Source organism: Xyrauchen texanus, chromosome 28 (assembly GCF_025860055.1).
Source record: "Xyrauchen texanus isolate HMW12.3.18 chromosome 28, RBS_HiC_50CHRs, whole genome shotgun sequence".
Classification (NCBI taxonomy): Eukaryota; Metazoa; Chordata; class Actinopteri; order Cypriniformes; family Catostomidae; genus Xyrauchen; species Xyrauchen texanus.
Window position 1 is genome coordinate 40,345,225 of NC_068303.1, and position 17,211 is coordinate 40,362,435.

Below are 17,211 nucleotides of genomic sequence, written 5' to 3' on the forward strand. Positions count from 1 at the left end.
AGGATGAAACACAATGGCCAAAAATGGCATTTGATGCATGTGTACATAGACCAATGATTGAAAAAATTATGCAGAAGCACCACAAGAACTGCCCTTAGTGATAGACTTATGTTTATTGAGGTTACATGTATGATCTTCCAATTATGCCTAATAAGTCTTTAATGTATAAAGTCATGCAAATGCCTTAAGCCATGTTCTTTAAAAGGATAGTTCACCCCAAATTTTTATTCTCTCATCATTTACTCACTCTCATGCCATCCCAGATGTATATGACTTCCTTTCTTCAGCAGAACACATTTGAAGAAAATAGAAAAATATCTCAGCTCAGTAGGTCCTTATAATGGATGTGGATGGTAACATGATTTTTGATGCTCCAGAAAGCACAGATAAGGTCATCCATACGACTCCAGTGGTTAAATACACGTTTTATTGCGAGTGGTGGTGGTGTATTGGGCTAAAGCACATATCTGTTAATCAGAAGGTTGCTGGTTCAATCTCCACAGCCACCATCATTGTATCCTTGAGCAAGGCACTTAACTCCAGGTTGCTCCGGGGGGATTGTCCCTGTAATAAGTACAATAAGTCACTTTGGATAAAAGCGTCTGCCAAATGCATAGTTGTAAATGTTATTAAGCAATACAATCGTTTTTGGTTGAAAAATATCAATATTTAAGTACTTTTTAACTATAAATCATTGCATCCAGTAAGCAGCAGTATGCACGTTCATGAGAGAGCTGAGGTCACGCAGTCTCTCTTGTGACATATTGCCGTTGGCATGCTCACATGAGAAGTGACACCCGGAAAAGCAGCACTATTTACAACTGACTAGAAGGAATGCTCTACAGAACAAATTGAAGCAAATTGAAGTAAAGATGTCAGAAAATTTTCATTTAAGAGGAGGAGATACAAGTTTTTGCACGTCATATTTATTTGAACCTGAGTACTCTGACCAGGAGCACAGGGACATTGAGGAGGCTGGACCAAAAAGCCTCATAGAGATAGAGAGCTCAGGAGACGTAGTGGTGCACATGTAGGCAATGCCAACAGAGGTAGAGAGCATCTGCTGCAACAAATGGAAGGTTGCCATGCCATCGCTGGGAAGACTGTGTGACCTCAGCCCTCGCTGCTTACCGGACGCAATGATTTATAGTTAAAAAGTACATAAAAATTGATCTTTTTCACACCAAAAGTAATTTTGTCACTTTATAAGACGTTCATTTATCCACTGGAGTTGTATGGATGACATTATTGATGATTGTCTGTGGATTTTACAGCATCAAAAATCATGTTACCATCCACATACATTATAAGGACCTACTGAGCTGAGATATTTTTCTATTTTCCTTCAAATGTGTTCTGCTGAAGAAAGAGAGTCAAATACATGTGGGATGCCATGAGGGTGAGTAAATGATGAGAGAATTTTCACTTTTGCGTGAACTATCCTTTAATCAGGGTACGGTCATAATGTTTTAAGCCAGTTACACAGATTTCGCATTGCAAATAAACACCTTTAACAGGGTTCTTACCGGCTTAAGTGTTATGCGCATGACTATTTACATTTTGACGTCAAAAGCAGTGAGTAACACTATGATTTCAAAATGAGACTCATTTTCAGTCAGTGCTCCATTAAATTGATTAATTATGGGTAAAGAGGATTGTTTAGGAATGTGGTATGTGATGTTATTGTGCATTTGTATATTGTGTGAGAATATCCCTGCTAATTGTGCTAAAACTCATGTATATCTCTTTGTGTGTGTTTGTGTGCGTGTGTGTGTGTGGTCCAGCTTTACGTGACAAAGCTCGTGAGCTGAATGCGACTCTGGGTTCGAGGAATGGAGCTCCAGAGAAGAGCGTAAATGAGATAAACAATGAAATCCAAGCCATGATGGCAGAACTACGCAAACGTCAGCTCTCCAGAAAGAAACACATAGCCGAGGAGGAACTTGGGTAAAACACACATACAAAAACCCACCAACACACAGAAAGGTGTGAAGGCAATAAGACAAAAAGCAACCGCTAAATAATGCAGCATACTGTTATACATCATAAATGTAGGGCTAGGAATTGATTCCTAAAATAATTCATTCCTCGATTCCAAGGCATTGGGAATCGAGAATCGACTCGAAACGTTGGAATCGACTCCAGAGCTGGAGTTAATTTCTTTCAGGGAAACCGGATGATATTTTTGGACTGTTTATTTCCTCGAAATGAACTACTACACTTTTCAGAAGCCTAACAGCGCTAAAACAGTTTACAGAAGAATTATAAATTGACTGCATCTAAACGATCATCAACCTGACTCCGAGTCTTTTGAAGTCCGTCAGCATCTGTAAATCTCCGTTTGTTCATCTGTATGAAGCAATCACATGAGCCCTTCAACACATCTGCTTTCCAGACCTGTATAGTCTACCGGGATTTTACTTTGGATTAAACTTTGAATTAACATGCCAAATTTGTGACTGTAAATTGACATACAATAACAACTTCCCCGATATCACAACACAAGTCTGGCAGAGTTGAGTCAGCTTCCCAGATCACATCAATACATCGATATGTACATATAAAAGCCAGAATCTAACGCTTCTCTACTTGTTCTCAATATATTTTTATATATCATTTTTTAGATTATATTTCATATATTATTTAATATTATTGAATATTAATATATCATATAGTGTTTTAAAATCTACTTAACTTTTTTTAGTTAGACTACATTTTACGCAACTTTATATTCAAATTATTTTATTAAATGAAATGTTATAAAATGTATATTTTATTTTAGATAGTATGAAATAAAGCTGTACAACATCCTGGATTTTTACATAAGATTGAAGTGTGTATTGTTTAAAGAATGGAAGTGGATAATCACTGTACATTATTATATAAACCTCTTTCTAAGAGTCATAACAGACAATTTCAATGTAGGTTAAATGATGCTTTTAAGATTATAAGAGGTAGTTCTTTGAAATACAGGCACATCTACTCAAACTTCCCTCATATTTATCTCATGGGATTGAAGCATTACAGTTTGGTATGTGCAGATAGGCCCTGATTTAATCTTAGAATACAGCTTTTAATAGTAGGCCTAAATGTCATTCATGCTATTACAAATAGTGCAAAGAACGCTTTGTAGTGAGCTGTTTATAATGAGATATAACTTTTACCTCTTTTACCATTTTCCTGTCTGGAATCGAGTTGATTCACAAATTACTGGAATCGAACATCCCTACATAAATGTGCCTTTAATCAGTCTGAGCACCACAGCAAACTACTTACACAACGAGCAAAAATCACATAAAATGCATTTTGAGTGGATGCCATTCAAGTTCGCAGGTTGAAATAATTGTTTTGGTGGCGTTTTGTGTCTCTTTTGTATTTTGTGGTTCAGTGGATCCCAGCTTGAATAAAGAAAGTTTCTCTTTCTTATGTAAAATCTTAATTAACTAATTAAAAGCTTTCTGAGGTTGGGAGGGGGAGGAATATATTCTAGCCTAATCAAATTACTTCTTTACTGGATTCTTCTGTCTGGATGGCCATGAGAGGACAGAGAGAGACACCTTGAGGCGACCGGTGGAAATGCTTAAAGCCAGTTCGTGCATTTAGAGATCACCCAAAATGAAACTTATGTCATCATTAACTCACCCTCATGTTGTTCCAACCCTGTATGACTTTTTGTCTTCAGTGGCACTCAAAAGGATACGTGAGGCAGAATGACAGCCGCAGTCATTGTATGGAAAAAAAGATGCGTTGAAAGTGAATGATGGACAGATCATTGAGCAGTAATTGTAAAAAATGATTTGGTCACAGAATGCCATGATTGACCAATCAGAATTTAGTATTCGACAAAGCACTGTAATAACACAGTATATAGTTATACATTAAATTGTTTTCCTTTCTGATCTGCTAAAAGGTTTTCTTGGGTCATGAGTCCCAGATAAGTGAGCAAATAATAGAAACTATCTCTCTCTCTCTCTCTCTCTCTCTCTCTCTCTCTTTATAGGGCCTCCGAGGCTCTTTTAGCTAAAGTGAAGCGTTTGTTTGGAGATCCACACCAGGCCACAGAGGATCTGAAGAAGGAGGTTAGTGATAAGATGGGCGATTACAGGCAGAAACTCAATGAAGCTCAGGATCTGCTGCTGGATGCTCATAACAAAACAAGAGAGGCAGGAGCGCTAGCTGTTAGCAACCAACAAAACCTTAACAGCCTGCAGGTACACACAGACACACAAACACACACATGTGAAACACTCTGTGCTGTGTTTGCAACGTTTTCTATGTGTTTGTGCAGGGAAAGAGGGACGCAGCCAGTAAAGAGAAAAAGCAAGCAGAAGGAATTCTGACAGAGGGAGAGAAGATGCTGGATGAAGCCAGCACTCTCTCACATGACATCAACCAGGGCAAAGAGGTCAGTATCAGACTGGAGAATCAAAATAATACAAATGTAATATGTTATAGTTGGAGCTGCGGCTTACTAGTTAATACGTTGAGTCTGGGTGCTCGGATGAGAGGTGAAGGTTCGAATCTGTGCTTTGTTCCGATTCCTATTAATTCCCAGCAACATCTCTACTTAGCAAATGTCTAAAAATAAATACATAAAAAAATGTTTTATTTAATTTGTCTAACAATGTCCAACTGGAGAATTCTGTCTGTTTTTCCGAACTACCAAAAGTAATTTCCATCACAAATCAAATATATATTGTATTGAATAGCTTTCTTTGGTGGAAATTATATTTGACATATTCTTTGAATAAAATGGGATCATTTGTATTGCTAAATTAATTAACAAAATAAAACTTGATTGGAAATGATGCACGATTAAAATCATTTTGTTTATCTTCACATATAACTTATTTCATATTTCATCTCAAAGACTTTGTTGTCTCAATAGTTACAAAGTACAACTGGAAAAAACAAAAAAACAAATAGGGCTGTCAATTGGGCTTAAATTAGTTGTTAATGTAGTTTTTGTAATTTTGGTGTCTATAGGAGCTGGAAGAGATGGTGAGAGAGTTGGGCCCCCTACATGATAAACTGGATTTTAAGGTGACGCAGTTGGGTCGTGGTCTGGAAGATTCAGTCCCGGAGCTGCTACTGAGAGCGGAGAACCATGCTGCACAGCTCAACGAGTCTGCCGGTATTCTCGACAGGTGTGTGTGTGTGTGTGTGTGTGTGTGTGTGTGTGTGTGTGTGTGTGTGTGTGTGTGAGCGTGTATTTATCACTTTGTGGGGACCAAATGTCCCCATAAGGATAGTAAAACCCGAAATGTTTGACCTTGTGGGGACATTTTGTTGGTCCCCATGAGGAAAACAGCTTATAAATCATACTAAATTATGTTTTTTGAAAATGTAAAAATGCAGAAAGTTTTCTGTGAGGGTTAGGTTTAGGGGTAGGGTTAGGTTTAGGGGATAGAATATAAAGTTTGTACAGTATAAAAACCATTATGTCTATGGAAAGTCCCCATAAAACATGGAAACACAACATGTGTGTGTGTGTGTGTGTGTGTGTGTGTGTGTGTGTGTGTGTGTGTGTGTGTGTGTGTGTGTGTGTGTGTTTTCTTACACCGATCTGAACCGTATTTCTGTTTCTGTAGCATTCTTGCTGATGCAAAGAACCTGTCCTTCAATGCCACAGCCGCCTTCAATGCATACACCAACATCAAGAACTACATAGATGAAGCAGATAAACTGGCCAAAGATGCTAAAAAAACCAGCATGGAGGCTTTACAGCTGGTAAGAACACACACACACATTTCTGGACACACATGCACTTCTTGAAACCCATTGAACCCAAGCTGCATCGTTATCTACTGTCTGCATACCTTGTTGAAAAGACAAACATTGCTGGTCTAAACATGAGGAATTAACAACAGAGTCACTTATAAAAGTTGCTCATACTTCACTATATTCATTATATGTGTTTAATTCAGTTTTCTCATGTTTAATCTTACATATTAAATATATTCATCTCTCAAATGTTTGATATATGTATAAATAATTGTAAGAAGTTTATATATTTTTCAGAATTTTGAATATTTGGTTCAAGTTCCTGTCAGGTCCTTCACATTATAGTCAATAAAAATAAAATTAAATTCTATTTAAATTTTATGCCATTTTAGTCCAGGTACATTAGACTATAATTAATGAATACAACAAAAAAAATGTAATAACACTAAATTTAAAGGGCATTTCAGTCAAAAAGCAAAAAATATGAGGAACAAAAAAAAAACGTAGAAAACCAACACTGGTTTGAAAAGAATATGCATATCGCAAATATGACGTTTAAAAAGGTCAAAGCATTTAAATTATCGATTATTTTTTTCACCAACCTATCAATTTGCTCCAGAAGATATTAATTGATCGACTGGATTCATGTGGATTACTTTTATGCTGCCTAGATATGACTTTTGGACCGTCAAACAGCCAGCAGACCGATGGCACACATATACTTCCATTGAAATGGCAAAAAGAGCTGAAATGTACTTATAAAAATCCTCATTTTGATTCTGCTGTAGAAAAAAAGTCATACACGTCTAGGATGGCTTAAAGGTAAGTAAATCATGAGTGAATTTGCATTTTTGGGTGAACTATTCCTTTAAGGATACATGCTATAGAATGCCTTAGAATTTGATCAAAACGTAAGTATAAGTAGCTCTCTAGTTGTGGAACAGAGAAACACTCCTCTGATTTTTTTCAGGCTGTTCAGTTCAGATTCATTTGTCCTGTCAGAGATCAAAGCTTTCTTTTTCTGCTCACATTATCATCCCTCTCTCCTGTCGTTCACACTTCCTCACTCCTCTCTCATCTCTGATGTACATAAGGTTGAAACTGAACAGTGGTGCTTCACAGAAGAGTGTTAAACAATTGTTCCCCGTCTGTTGCTCACTTCGATGTTGTGTCGAAGAAGCGACACTAGGGGTCTCTCTTGAGAGCCTTGCACATCTCTGAACTTGTGAAAAGGCCAATGAGAAATTGGCAGACAGAATTTGCATGTCCCTCCCCCGGACATACAGGTATAAAGGGAGGGAAATGCGTCTGACCATTCAGAATGTTTCTTCAGAGCCGTGCGGTTGTGTGATCAGCGAGCTGTTTTCACAAGACTGTTCACTTCATCTCTTGAAAGAGCGTATGCTGTTGTATCTACAGCGCATATCTACAGCTTTCTCCTTCTCTGCACGGCAGTGCAGCTTTGCCTCTGGGTGCTTTGACAGTGCTTTTATAACAGAGAATATTTTCTTAAGAGTTTAATTTTCTAAAAGAGCAATACATTGCAGCGTTGAACGTCCTCTTTATGACGCTTTTTTATAAAGATGCCCTTCCGCCCCTGTGTACTTCCGCTCCTGACGGTCACAGGCACTGCCTCGTGTGTGTGTTCTCTGTCAGCGACACTTGCCAGGGGTTTGGTCCAGCAGAAACTCACATCGTCCTAAGACCGCGACCGGGCTTCGTGCCCAAGGTTCCTACAACTCCCTTCAGAGACCAGGTAGTGAACCTGCAAGCGCTGCCATGGGAGGAGGCAGACCCAAGCCCTTCATTGCTGTGCCCAGTGTGCGCCATGCGTACTTATGTGGACCGCACGCAGAGCTTTAGACGTTCTGAGCAGCTCGTTGTCTGCTTTGGTGGACAGCAGAAAGAGAACGCTGTCTCCAAACAGAGGCTTTCCCACTGGGTGGTTGACCCCATAGCAATGGCCTATCACACCCAGGCCGTGCCCGCCCCCTTGCAGGTTCGAATATTCTCGAAGAGAAGTGTGGCATCCTTGTGGGTACTGGCAAAGGCACCTCCCTAGCAGACATATGCAGAGCAGCGGGTTGGGCAACACCCAATACCTTTACCTCCCCCAGCCTGGGCAGGTGTGGTCTCTGTGGGGTCTTTTCCCCCTGAAAGAATAGGAATTGGAAAAGAACGCATTTCCCTCCCTTTATACCCTTATGTCCGGGGGCGGGACATGCAAATTCTGTCTGCCAATTTCTCATTGGCCTTTTCTCAAGTTCAGAGATGTGCGAGGCTCTCAAGAGAGACCCCTAGTGTTGCTTCTTTGACACAAAGTCTCATTCCCTCCATCAGGGAACGAGGTTACAACAGTAACCTAGAAGTTTACCATATCACCCTGTAGCTCAAGACTGGTTGACTATTGAAGCTAAGCAGGATTGAGCCTGGTCAGTACCTGGATAGGAGAACTCCTGAGAATACTATGGTTGCTGCTGGAAGAGGTATTAGGGAGTCCAGCAGGGCCAGGTCAGGGGCGGAGGAGACCCCTACAAGCAGTTAGAATGCGGTGGGGTCGAGAGGACCACCGACCGTGAGCAGGGAGGGGCTCTTGGCCGACCCCCTGGTGTGGGAGAACCATTGCCAGGGGCTGGGGACACCCCTTCCATCCACTGAAAATGCAGCAGGGTGTTCCATCTGCGTTCTGTCTGCCAGTTGCTGGAGGACTGACTCTGATCCACCTGGGGAGGCATGGCTGTCATCCATTAGATGGTGGAGGAGTGGCCGAGGACCAAGCTATGGCATATCAGAGAACCGGCGTGTAAATTTCTTTCTCTCTCCCGCTATTGCTCTGTGTTGGCCTTTCCCTTTTGGTTTTTGGTTGTTGTTTTTTCCCTGCTCTTGTCACCCAGCCAGGTCCGAAGAGATGGGGATGACCTGCCTGCAGGCGGGGTCGGAAAGGTTCTCGCCTCCTCCTTTCCCCTTTTACCTTGTTACACAGTCATTCAAATGTTTCAGCTGGCAACAATCCTTTTAACCCTAAGTGATGCAGTGTGTAGCTTCTAATTTCTTAAACAACCAAGATGCATCCCATGGTTGTGGAAAAGATGTTACTGCGTTTCAGAAGGGGCAAATTATTGGCCTGCATCAAGCAAAGAAAACAACTAAGGAGATTGTTGAAATCACTGGAATTGGGTTAAGAACTGTCACATTTTTAAAACCTGGAAGGATAGTTGTGAACTGTCAACTTTGCAGAAGAAATGTAGTTGGAAAAACAATTTTAAACGAACGGGATCGGAGATCACTAAAATGCTTGAAGTCACATCATAAAAAATCTCACGCTATGTTTAAGGGTGAAAGTAAAAGCATTTCCATAAACACAATGTGACGAAAACTTACAGGATCGGGACTAAACAGCTTTGTGGCTGGCTACAAGAAAGCCACTTGTCAGTAAAGCTAATCAGAAAAAAAAAATATTTGCTAGGGAGCATAAAAATTGGACTGTGGAGCAATGGAAAAAGGTCATGTGGCCTGATGAGTCCAGATTTACCCAATTACAAAGTGATGTGCGCATCAGGGTAAGAAGGGAAGAGCATGCATAGTGCGCACTATGCAAGTCTCTAGAGGCAATGCTATGATCTGTGGTTGCTTCATTTGGTTAGGTCGAGGCTCAGCAACGTTTTGCGGCGTTAAAATTAAGTCAGCTGACTACCCGAATGTACTGAATGACCAGGTTATCCCATCAATGAATTTTTTCTTCCCTGACAGCACTGGCATATTCCAGGATGACAATGCCAAGATTCATCAGGCTCAAATTGTGAAAGAGTGGTTCAGGGAGCATGAGGAATCATTTTCACACATGAATTGGCCACCACAGAGTCCTGACCTTAACCCCATTGACAGTCTTTGGGATCTGCTGGAGAAGACTTTACGGAATGGTTCGACTCTCAATACAAGGTCTTGACCAAAAATGAATGCAAATCTGGATGGAATTAAATCTTGTGACATTGCCATTGCAAAGGTTGTTGAAACAGTGCCACAATGAATGCACCTGTAATCAAAAACTTAGACTTTTTTTTTTTGGCCAGGCAGTGTATGTGGTATATAGCTCGATCAAACAGCGATCATTTCACATTCAACACATTTCTGAATTTCATCTTATTTTTATGTTGCTGTGGTGGTGGGTGGGGGAGTGGTCGAGCACCGGTTTGTGAATGGAGAGCGAGTTCTGGAGATGAGGGCAGTAAGGATTTACCCCTGGAGTGAATTATCTCTTACAGCTGTTTTCTATTGCAGTGAGAGCTGGAGAGGGATAAGAGCGAGACAGAATGCCAGAGAGAGTAAGAGAGAGACACCGACCTGAGTGTGTGTGTGTCCTGCTGAAAAGCAAGCCATGTGTGTTATACTAAAAATGTGTGTAAATAAAAAGTCTCACATGGACTGTTTACCTGCCCCCACTTCCTCCTTGTCTTGAGTGAACTAGATCCTGCCACAGTTGCGAATAGAAAATGCATCATTCTCATGATATCGGCACCATTATTGATCTTTATTACAGGTTCAATCTCTCGAGCAACCTGTGTGTAAGTGGTTTGATCGAGGGCTCACTCCTTTAGGTTTCCAGCCCAGTTGCAACAAAGTCCTTAGATTAAGAAAACCTTTTACTTAGAATTACTATGGTTTTCTTAACTAAAAGGTAAAGTTTTAACTGTTTCTTGTAAATTAAGTGGCTGTAAAGTCTGAATGTGCTGAACTAGGACACTTGAAGCAAACTGACTTGAAACATCCATTAAAAATCAGCAATACAGCAGTTGATTGAAAGTCATTGCAAAAATGGCTCAGAAGCGATATCTGCTTTGATTCATGAAGTTTTAAGTGTGACTTAAGTTTCCAAACACTTTTGGGGCCACTGCACTTACACACAAAGCATCTGTTGTAATCTGTGCTATGATCTGTCCATAGGCTTCAGAACCCAAAGGATCTCTAAAAGATCAGGCAAAGCGTTCCGTCCAGAAGAGCTACAATCTCTGGAACGAGGCCAAAGAACTGCAGAACGACGTGAAAGGTTAAAAATTACAATCAGACAAACACTCAAAAAAAAATCTCTCCTTCATCCATACACTCTTACTAGCAGTGCTCTGCTAATGTCACAAAAATGCTCCCAAAATTCTAGGAAAGATATTCTCATCCTTTTATTTGTTTGTATTTATCATTTGTACTTTTTTCTCTTATGTGTCATATGTAATACCTGCTCAGCAACTAAAGTTGAAAGTGCGCTGCAATAGCTAAATTGGCACATGTACAGAAATTTGAATTAATGGGCACTGTCTCTGTATATCTAAACTGAATAAATTAAACTGTTTTGTTTTCAGAAAATGGAGAGAATCTTGGTGCTCTTCAGTTCAGACTGAAAGCGGCCGACAAAAAGAACAAAGACCTGCATAAAGACCTGAATGATACAATGGACAAACTCAATGCCATCCCTAACGGTTTGTGTGTGTGTATGTGTGTGTATGTGTGTGTGCGTGCGTGCGTGTGTGTGTGTTAGCTGACACATGGCACATGAAAATACAATTTCAAGTGTGTCAAAGATATACTCTTCACCAGAAATGTGATGTGTGCCATAGATCATTGTTTTGAAATGGTAATGTTTTCAATATTTGGATCTCATAAATGTCATGAAACCTGTGAAGAACATATTCGGGTCATATTCTGTTCCAAAATCTAAAGAAACAAATAAGAAATTATTGTATATGGCTTGAAAAAATATGCTTATTTAAGGATGATTTTTTTTATTACAAATACACACTCTAAATCCCCATTACTTTAATTGTTAACTGTATTTACTGAATACATCATCTTAGTATTCTGTGTACTGCTTTTAATTCCTGCTGATTTAAAAAGTAATATATATATACTGGTGGCCAAAAGTTTGGAATAATGTACAGATTTAGCTCTTGTACCAATAAATCCAGTACCAATAAATTGGTACTTTTATTCACCAAAGTGGCTCTCAATGTATAGTCAGGACATTAATAACGTGAAAAATTACTAAACAATTTTAAAAAACGACTTTAGAGAATTCTCATCAAACAATCCTCCATGTGCAGCAATGACAGCTTTGCAGATCCTTGACATTCTAGCTGTCAGTTTGTCCAGATACTCAGGTGACATTTCACCCCACACTTCCTGTAGCACTTGTCATAGATGTGACTGTCTTGTCGGGCACTTCTCACGCACCTTACAGTCTAGCTGATCCCACAAAAGATCAATGGGGTTAAGATCCATAACACTCTTTTCCAATGTCTGTGTTTCTTTGCGCAGTCGAACCTTTTCTTTTAGATTTTCTGATTCAAAAGTGTCTTTTTCTTTGCAATTCTTCCCATAAGACCTGCAGCCCTGAGTCTTCTCTTTACTGTTGTACATGAAACTGGTGTTGAGCGGGTAGAATTCAATGAAGCTGTCAGTGGAGGACATGTGAGGCGTCTATTTCTCAAACTAGAGTCTCTGATGTACTTATCCTCTTGTTTAGTTGTGCATCTGGTCTTCCACATCTCTTTCTGTCCTTGTTAGAGCCAGTTGTTATTTGTCTTTGAAGACTGTATTGTACACCTTCGTATGACATCTTCAGTTTTTTTGGCAATTTCAAGCATTGTATAGCCTTTATTACTCAAAACAATGATTGACTGATGAGTTTCTAGAGAAAGCAGTTTCTTTTTTGCCCTTTTTGACCTAATATTGACCTTAAGACATGCCAGTCTATTGCATACTGTGGTAACTCAAAAACAGACATGATGACAATGTTAAGCTTCATTTAATGAACCAAATAGCTGTCAACTGTGTTTGATATAATGGCAAGTGATTTTCTTGTACCAAATTAGCAATTTAGCATGATTCCTCAAGGATAAGATGTTGGAATGATGGCTGCTGTCTAGATTTGATCAAAAATGACTTTTTTCAAATAGTGATGTGCTGTTTTTTACATCAGTAATGTTCTGACTATACTTTGTGATCAGTTGAATGCCACTTTGGTGAATTAAAGTACCAATTTCCTTCCGAAACAGCAAAATCTGTACATTATTCAAACTTTTAGCCACCAGTGTGTATATATATATATAAAAGCAATATCACAATCGCAATCGTGCTGTATGGCCCTAAATCGTATGGCTTGTGATTCAGCCGCAAGTAGGCAGGCAGGTTACCATAGGTAATCAGTGTGATATTGCTTATATACAACAGTTCAACAAACAAGTAAATAAAACAATGAGGAAAAACAAAGCACTGTCACACAAAAAACGCATTTGTGAATGGAACTACTTTCTTACACCCCAGATCAGGATCTGCCGTTGCTAGTTTAAAATATCTGCCCAGGTAGACTTCTTGTAAGGGCTTTTCTATGGACGTATCAATATACACATGCGTCAGACCGACGCTTTTATAGGGTCTCACTTTGGTTGTGTCGCATCATAGACAACGTGATAAGGACACTTTTTAAAGTTAAACGTACTTTGATTCTATGGAAAAACACGTCGTCGAGACCCCTGCATTAGATGTCCAGCTGTGTTTGAAAACAAGTTCGTGTCTGTTCAGCTGGACTTCCTCTTGACTGATATTCATAAAGGCATGAAGCTCTGTGACAGTTATGCATGTTCGGTTTTAAATCTTCTTTTTGTGGATGATTGCAGATCTGGCAGATAAGATACAAGCCACAAAAGTGAAGGCAGAAGAGGCCAATGGCACGGCTCTAGACGTTCTGAATTCTCTGAAGGACATGAACTTAAACCTGATGGGCTTGAAAAAGAACTACAGCAAACTGGAGGATAACGTCAACAAAGCCAACAACCTAATCAAAGATCCAGAGAAAAACAGTACGACATCCATCAAAACTCCACTAATAATCTTTCTTTATACACATAACAATTGCATGGAAATTGAGTATTTGATTTCTTAAATGAAATGTTTGTGTTACAAGATCACTTAAATCCTTATTTCATATTTTTCCCCCCATTTGATTTTGAACGTCAACAGCAATAAGTATGTATACATTTTATTCATCATCTGTGCGGAATGATTTTAACCCATTAAGACCCTTCTACTCCCCGAGGCTTCAGCATGGTGCTTTTATTCAGAGCACGCTGCATGTGCAGAGAGAGTGTTTTTTTCACTCCTCATCGCTCCATTTCTCCGTTCTTTGTTTCAGCTCAACAGGATTAAACACAGCCTTTGAAAGCTTCACTAAGCTCGTTATCCTAATGAGCGCTTCAGCTAATTACGGATGGAAACTCTGTCATTTTTTTCTCTCATCTTTTCTATTGAAATAATAGCTCCATGTCTTACGCTTCCTATGCTGCAAATGAAAGATATATAATGTCGCTTTCTTCTCTCATTTTTTTTATCCATCTGCCATTTTCTATTTTGTTTTTGTGTTGTTTTTTTATGGTCTCTTTATTTTTATAGAACCTTACATTTTCCATTTCTGACGGCAACGCTATCAAGCATGTTTGCAGTCATTTTTAATTGAATTCATTATAGATTTATTTAGTAATGTTTGGGACTATACTCTTCTTGTGTGTTTGCAGTTCATGCAGCCGGTGCTAAAGTGAAGGATCTAGAGAATGAAGCTGATAGGTTACTGGAGAAACTAAAGCCAATTCAGGAACTTCAGGACAACATAAAGAAAAACATCTCACAGATTAAAGAACTCATCAATCAGGCCCGCAAACAGGCTAATTCTGTGAGTATAGTACTCAAATTAGCCTTTGACTCCACAACGCTCCTAAATAAATCCTATATAATTCACTACACTCTGGGAAAACATCCCATAATAATACACTTAATTCACTTCTAAGAAAATAGTTTGTATAATCCACTACTCTCTTGAGTGTGTTTGCTGTGTGCATTTTCCATTTCTCTTTTGGATTTGTAACTAGTAGCACCTAATTAACAAGCAAGATCACTAATTTTGTAGGCTAAAATCATCTTTTAGGCACATATGTGGACAGCGGGACTTACCTTTTACATTTTAAATAATACAAAGCTATAAAGTCTATTTTTCACAGTTTTTGTTTTATCATATTGTTTATTATGTTTCCAGGAGTGTTGATTATTCATGTTTTTGAGGCATTACAGACATTACATCAGAAATTAGCATAATTAATAATGACCAGCATCATCCAATCACTGCCAACCTTGTTAAAATAAAATGATCCATTATAAATGGTGAATCTATGTACTGATTAAGATGTTGAGTGATCCAAACATCATCTGCAGCCTGAATCTGAACTTTTGATCCGATTTTAGGAGTGAACGCACTTAACTGCATAGAGAGATATAGGATGCTCCCTTGCTCCCTATTTAGTGAATGACTTTACCTCTAGTGTGCTGTCTGTCTGCACTGGTCTCAGAATAGTTTGAAATGCATCTTATTTTCATCATAACTCCATATAAAGACTCTGAAAGACACATTTATCAGTTTTTGGATGAACTCATTGATTATCAATATAACAGTGCACAGTAAATATCGGATTTCTAAGTAAAAAAATGGCAAAATTACACATTAATGTACATTGTGTTTATCAGCAGGGCATTTTGCGATAAATTGCTCAAATAAAAAGAATTGCATATCGAATGAAACTAGAGACTCTAATCTTTTAAATCAAACAGGTTTCAATATAAAATGTAATGAGATTTCTTACCATTTACATTTATGCCTTTGGCAGACGCTTTTATCCAAAGTGACTTACAGTGCACTTATTACAGGGACAATCCCCCCGGAACAACCTGGAGTTAAGTGCCTTGCTCAAGGACACAATGGTGGTGGCTGTGGGGATCGAACCAGCGACCTTCTGATTAACAGTCGTGTGCATTAACCCACTATACCACCACCACCTCTCCACGTTACCAGATGTAGTTATTTTTTTTATGTTTCATCCCAAAGTCAAACTCTGCTGAGATCAACGCCATGTTGTTTGATCACATGACTCAGTGCGTCAAAAGTTTAACCCTTTACTGATAGCACAGAGTCTCCTGAACTGAGATCAGTCAGTTTAAATTAATTGAAATTATGCGTTGCGTATGGCGAAGCCAAAATACAACATCCATACATGTGTATGGGGGTAGCACAAGAATAATCAACTACACTCGTGATTACTGCCTGTATACTCTATTACACTCAAAACAAACCACAATACTTCACTACACTCCTGAAAACAGACTACAACATATCACTGTACTCCAAAAAATAAGTTACACCATTTTAAACGACACTCTGCCCTAAATATACATACTATATAGTTTGTGCAACATTTTAAAGTTAAAGGATTAGTTCACCCATAAATAAAAATGTTGTCATTGTTTACACACCTCTGTGACTCCAGTTAAAAAAATAAGGTTGGGCATAGAAATGCATCAATTCTCTGACTACAAACTCTTCAGACATGTTTAGTAGTTCTGTTCTCTGTTTCATGTGCAGCTGTGTTGTGTTCTGTTGTCACTATCGCTGTGGAGGACTGTTTTTAGATAAACAAGTTTTCACTTGAACTCTCCAATGTCATGAGGGGGCTGCATGAACTGTTACTCTCATGCCTTATCATGAACGCACACAGGAGATCAACTGTCAATGAACATTTTCACTAAATAATATATTCGATTTTGGTTTGTTTCTCACCAAATCTTATTGTATGCTTTAACATGAAATCATTTATTAGACTTCTGAATTAATCTTTTGCGTTCTTTTGTTGCTTGAAGAGGTGGTCACCATAACCTACCATTGTATGACATCACTGAGCACAAAATTTATTCACAATTTCTAACTTTGTGTTGAGAAAAAGAAAGTCATTTAGTGTTATTACAACACAGGGTTGAGTAAACAATGACTGAATTTTCATTTTTGGGTGAACTATTCCATTAAAGAAGTTCTCAATAATACTTAATCAATTTATTACTTTTTGCTACAAAAGAAACTATCGATTATATCATAATCATTCATGTGCTTTCAATGTTTGAACCCTAGATCAAAGTGTCTGTATCGTCCGGTGGAGACTGTATTCGTACATACCGCCCAGAGATAAAGAAAGGCCGATACAACACCATTATCCTGAATGTGAAGACTGTTGCTGCTGATAACCTGCTCTTCTACCTCGGTTCGGCCAAATATGTGAGTGTGAAACGGACCCTGAATCTTTTTGTATATTTTTCAGGTCTTATACATGATTTCTTAAGCTCTTATTTTAGACCCATCCTTTAGTTTACACTCTTAAACATGTAAATAGTTGTCACTAACAGGGCTGACAAGCTGTTGAATTAAAGTAGCACATAATGAGCACTTTTAAATCTCCAGAATTCATCTGATGCTTATTTTCCAAACCGTTTAAGAAACAGCTTTTGCCCACAGCTAAGAGAAGGAAAAATAATAATGTATTACTCTCTTTCACAAACACACACACAAATTACAATGTGTAACTCTCTATGATGGCTGTTACTAGAGCTGCTCTATTGTGTAAACTACCC

General features: G+C 38.8%; 1 protein-coding gene across 4 annotated transcripts in view; it reads left to right on the forward strand.

Moving 5' to 3' along the window:
• Positions 1 to 17,211, forward strand: part of lama2 (laminin, alpha 2) — a 385,152-nt gene that overhangs the window by 314,206 nt on the left and 53,735 nt on the right. For all 4 annotated transcript variants that reach the window (XM_052095596.1, XM_052095599.1, XM_052095597.1 and 1 more), the window contains 10 exons: positions 1,785 to 1,947; positions 4,001 to 4,211; positions 4,289 to 4,405; positions 4,987 to 5,147; positions 5,592 to 5,730; positions 10,666 to 10,768; positions 11,076 to 11,192; positions 13,389 to 13,571; positions 14,283 to 14,437; positions 16,715 to 16,858. In XM_052095596.1, coding sequence (XP_051951556.1) covers positions 1,785 to 1,947; positions 4,001 to 4,211; positions 4,289 to 4,405; positions 4,987 to 5,147; positions 5,592 to 5,730; positions 10,666 to 10,768; positions 11,076 to 11,192; positions 13,389 to 13,571; positions 14,283 to 14,437; positions 16,715 to 16,858 — 1,493 coding nt within the window. The remainder of the gene's footprint in view (positions 1 to 1,784; positions 1,948 to 4,000; positions 4,212 to 4,288; positions 4,406 to 4,986; positions 5,148 to 5,591; positions 5,731 to 10,665; positions 10,769 to 11,075; positions 11,193 to 13,388; positions 13,572 to 14,282; positions 14,438 to 16,714; positions 16,859 to 17,211) is intronic.